The sequence below is a fragment of the Etheostoma spectabile genome, chromosome 15 (assembly GCF_008692095.1).
Source record: "Etheostoma spectabile isolate EspeVRDwgs_2016 chromosome 15, UIUC_Espe_1.0, whole genome shotgun sequence".
Taxonomy (NCBI): domain Eukaryota; kingdom Metazoa; phylum Chordata; class Actinopteri; order Perciformes; family Percidae; genus Etheostoma; species Etheostoma spectabile.
Window position 1 is genome coordinate 554,200 of NC_045747.1, and position 5,229 is coordinate 559,428.

The window sequence follows — 5,229 nt, forward strand, 5'->3', positions numbered from 1 at the left end:
ACACACACACACACACACACACACACACACACACACACACACACACACAGACATGCAAAGGCTTCATGTAAATATCTGTTTCCATCACACTAAACATATGTTCTCTGTATCTAAACACCAAAGGTTTTTTTTTTTTATAAATTTGAGGTGATTCGAGCAATTGCCAAATATCTGTTCTGTTTTTTTTCTCATGTGCAAATTAAAAATGTTCAAACGCTTTACTCAGTCTCTCTCTGTCTGTGTCTGTGTGTGAACAGAGGATTCGGGGGCGTAAAGCGTCTCTGGATGAGATCCAGTCTGTCCATTCAGAGTTCCACACTCTGCTGTATGGAACCAGTCCGCTTAATCGACACAAACTGGACCACAAGAAGCTGCTGGGTAACTGTCTGTGTGTCTGAGTGACCTGCTGTATATCCCTAGATAGTTACAACCTTGAAAAGCATGTCATCCTTGTCCCACACTCATTTTTCCACATCAGTGGTGGCAGTAGTGGGCGCCCAGATAGCTCAGTTGGTAGAGCGGGGGCCCACATGTAGAGGTTTACTCCTCGACGCAGCGGGCCCGGGTTAGACTCCAACATACATAACTCAACTTTACTTATTTAATTTGAAGAATACGTCTGTAATGCTGCTTGTCTGTAATGCACTCTGACTCATAGACTACATAAACTGTAACATTGACTCTGATTGGTTGTTTCAGGTCCAATCAGCCAGAAGATGTATGCAGTTCTTCCCTGCGGAGGAATAGGGGTAAGGCTCTCTCTCTGCTTTCCCATCAGTCCTTCTCTGTCTATTTGTCTGTGTATGAGTGTTTTGCTCTGGTTTGACTTCTGTGCCCCCCCCCCCCCCCCCCCCACACAACCACACACACACACACACACCTGACAGGTGGACAGCGACACGGTGTGGAACGAGATGCACTCGTCAGCGGCGGTCCGCATGGCGGTCGGCTCAGTCATCGAGCTGGCCTTCAGAGTGGCGTCAGCAGAGCTGAAGGTAACACACGGGGAAATACTCTCTACTATAAGTAGACACAGTTTTCTGAAAATGAACGTTACACATTGTCTGACCTGTCCCTCACTCTCTGTCCCTTTTTGTACCAGAATGGCTTTGCAGTGGTGCGTCCACCCGGTCACCATGCTGAGGAATCCACTGCCATGTCAGTACACCCACAAGATTACTGTTACACCACCAGACATCACGTCCTAACTGACTACTTATTTGTATCACTCTTTGTTTGTGTGTGTGTGTGTGTGTGTGTGTGGTGTGTGTGTGCGTGTGCGTGTGCGTGTGCACAGGGGGTTTTGTTTCTTTAATTCAGTAGCCATCACTGCCAAGCTGCTCCAACAGAAACTAGGAGTGGGCAAGATCCTCATTGTGGACTGGGTAAGTAGCCCTGACACACACACACACATATACACGGACACACTGACACACACACACACATATACACGGACACACTGACACACACACACACACACACACACATATATACACGGACACACTGACACATACGCACGCACACAAACTCGCACGCATGAGCAGTTGTTAAGACTGGAAAAGCGCTATATAAATACAGAACATTTACATTTACATTTGCATGGACACACACACACACACACCCACACCAGCACTCCCAGAATGCACCTGAACACACCTCCCTGTAAGACCAGCACACCCAGAATACACCTGAACACACCTCCCTGTAAGACCAGCACACCCAAAATGCACCTGAACACACCTCCCTGTAGGACCAGCACACCCAGAATGCACCTGAACACACCTCCCTGTAGGACCAGCACACCCAGAATGCACCTGAACACACCTCCCTGTAAGACCAGCACACCCAGAATGCACCTGAACACACCTCCCTGTAAGACCAGTGCTGCGCTGCACCGGGTGCTTAGTGTTAAAAGCCTGTTATTCTCAGCAGGCGAACAAAAACTAATGTGTACGATCGTTGTGTTCAGAGGGTCTGTTTCATAACAGCCACTTGACCTTCTCTCTGATGCCACTGTGACCTGTCACTGCAGGACATTCACCATGGCAACGGCACCCAGCAGGCCTTCTACACTGACCACAACGTCCTCTACATCTCCCTCCATCGCTACGACGATGGAAACTTCTTTCCTGGCAGCGGTGCGCCTGAGGAGGTAAGCGTGCACACGCACACGTGCACACACACACACGCACGCACACACTCACTCACTCACACACAGAATGTAGAGGTGAGAATTCACAAATAGTGTTATATGGCCCATGTTCTGAAAATGACTACTAACTTTAATTCAGTACATTGTGTGTATTCCTGAATGTAAACTTTGTTTCTAAAGCCAGTTCATTAAAATATCTAAAGTTGGTTTGCTTTTATTGACTTCTTCCTCCCTGCCTTTTGCTGGGACATTATTAGACCTCCTGCCTCCACCGGCTGTCGATTAGTGAAATAGCGTGAACATTGTTGGAAGACATTTCTTTGTGTTCATGTGCCTCCTCTACATCTTGTTTCACCTGTTTGTGTTTTGGGGTTTTCGTCTTCCGTGTGCACGTTCACTTACTGTGTGATGGCACAAAAAGAGACACTGGAACAAACTAAACGGTAATCTGCTCATAAAACATGGCCCCATAGTAATCAAACACTTGGGCAGCGTGTGATTATTTACATGGGCGGGCTCGGAGCACGGAGGACTTCTGCCTAACACTCAGCGATGTCAGTGTCTGCGCAGCGCGGTCACTGAGCATTCTGGATTTCTGCCTGATGCATAAAGCCATGCACAATAATAAATATAGTTTTTGTTCTTTGATTGTATTAGTACGTGAGAGGCTGATAGAACTTTGAGGTTGGGAGGGGTTGTTAAAAATTGTATTTGCAACGACAAATAATAAAAACATTGTAAAAAATAAAATAAAAATGCATGTAGTGCAGCTCTAAGGGCTGCTCCTTGCCGCCATCTGCTGGACCAGTGGAGTTCATAGCTGGCGTGAGACAGGGCCTCCGCACGGCTTGTTTTACCCATTTACATGACTTAGATGGATGCAGGATCACTAGGAAAGAAAACCATTTTTAAAGTTAATTACATACTTTATAGCTTAATTTGAATGATATTACAACAATTATTTTATTTATCTTATTTATTTGATTAGGACAATGCACATTAATGAACATTTCTGTAAATGCGCCAGGGTTAGCCAATTGGCTATTTTTCAACTGTAGTCCTACCAGCATGCATGTCTTTTATGGTGGGAAGAAACCAGAGGAAACCCTCGCAAACACGGGGAGAACATACAAACTCCACACAGAAAGGCCTGGAACGACCTGGATTCGAACCAAGAACCTTCTTGCTGTGAGGCAGAAGTGCTAACCACTTAGACACCGTAAATGCTAATCAACGTGCTGATTTCAAATATGTACCTTTGATGAATTAAGCTTGCTGACTCTGAATTAAGTTTTGTGGCTGCCGGGGCGCCGCACATTATTGACTGGCCGCCACTGATTACCAGCACATTGTTATAGAACCAAACTCTTTAATATTGATTAATTATCACTATTTATTTATATTCCCATGACTAATGTGTACACACACAGGAATCACGGAGGAAGCACAGTAATAACAACTCTCTCTCTCTCTCTCTCTCTCCCTCTCTGCAGGTGGGATCCGGTGCAGGTGTTGGTTTTAATGTGAACATAGCGTGGACTGGTGGAGTAGAGCCACCTATGGGTGACGTGGAGTACCTCACTGCTTTTAGGTAAACATTTTTCTTCATATATTTATAAATGTATATACTGTATATGGAGAGATACAAGGGGATTGTGGGTGGACACTGGTTTGCACTTGGTTGTGCCTTCCTTCATCAGTCAGACTCCACTCCCATATTCAGAGTGGGATGTTGTATCCTGACGTGGTCAGACTCCGATTCTAGTCCAAATATGAGTCTGATTCTGCTCCACTGGGCTGGGATTATGGACCAGGAAACAAAATGGCTCTGCACTCAATTGGATAGACCTTCAACCAATCAGAGCAACAGATAGACCTACAACCAATCAGAGCAACGGAGAGAGCTACAACCAATCAGAGCAATGGAGTATGTGACGCATGTTGAGCGACGCATAGTCAGCAGAACTCATCTGCTAGCTACCGCTGATGTTAGCTGCTAGCCGATAGCCATTGCAGTTTGGAAAACGCTAATGACGTTACAGCAACGTTACAGGCTTTACAGCATCAATACATCCCTCGGATGCATCATAAGATAATACCATGGATGTATTAATAGAACACATGGTGATTTACAACCTTTAGCCATATCCATTATCACAGCAACAGGACTCCAGGAGAACCGTCATATGACGTGCAGGGTGACATGCACATCCAGGCCAGGGATGTTAGTTACTGAATGGTTATGGGTGCAAAAAAACAACAACATCATGCTCATCTCGTGTGTGTGTGTGTGTGTGTGTGTGTGTGTGTGTGTGTGTGTAGGAGCGTGGTGATGCCCATCGCCCAGCAGTTCAGTCCAGATGTGGTTCTGGTGTCTGCAGGCTTCGACGCGGTGGAGGGTCATCAGTCTCCTCTGGGAGGATACAACGTCTCCGCCAAGTGTGAGTACTACACTGGTTACCATGGTGACCCGACGGAGGCAACTCTTGTGAACTCTATCACAAAGGCACCAACGTCTTTTTCATTAATAAGTGAAACACAGCACAGTTATCACAAAAGCTAAAGTTATAATAGTTTTTTTTTTTTTAAGTTATAATAATAAAAAAATAAATATTGGGGCGCCCAGATAGCTCAGTCTGTAGATCAGGTGTACTCCTGGACGCAGCGGGCCCAGGTTAGACTCCGACCTGCAGCCCTTTGCTGCCCCCCTCTCCCCCCTCATATCTTCAGCTGTCCTATCAAAATAAAGGCCTTAAATTCCCAAAAAATAATCTTAAAAGTAAACAAAAACAACAAAAAAACAATTCCAATAACAAAATATCAGTACATTCCTGTAAAATGTAATTTCTGAAATTCCTCGGGTCATAGCAGCATCGACATATTAAACCTCCTGCAATCATGTTAACGGACAATTTCAGTGCAAAATGAACCTAGGGGTTAATAACACCGAGTTGGTCCGTTCTCCGGGATACGCTAATTGGATGTGAGCAGTTTTATCGCTAACCGCTAATTAGCTTATAACGCTAGTCGTAAAGTTAAACAAACAAAGTAATAAAAAAAAAAAAAAAAAAATCTAC

General features: G+C 45.0%; 1 protein-coding gene and 1 long non-coding RNA gene across 2 annotated transcripts in view; one reads left to right on the forward strand and one right to left on the reverse strand.

The window, feature by feature from the left end:
• hdac5 (histone deacetylase 5) overlaps positions 1–5,229 on the forward strand; it is a gene marked incomplete in the record, with an annotated part of 56,219 nt that overhangs the window by 47,272 nt on the left and 3,718 nt on the right. Inside the window, 8 exon segments of the mRNA XM_032538288.1 lie at positions 258–378; positions 700–749; positions 888–995; positions 1,103–1,158; positions 1,298–1,385; positions 2,033–2,152; positions 3,646–3,743; positions 4,475–4,593. Coding sequence (XP_032394179.1) covers positions 258–378; positions 700–749; positions 888–995; positions 1,103–1,158; positions 1,298–1,385; positions 2,033–2,152; positions 3,646–3,743; positions 4,475–4,593 — 760 coding nt within the window.
• Positions 1–5,229, reverse strand: part of LOC116703568 (uncharacterized) — a 15,001-nt gene that overhangs the window by 415 nt on the left and 9,357 nt on the right. The gene's annotated exons all lie outside the window — the stretch shown is intronic.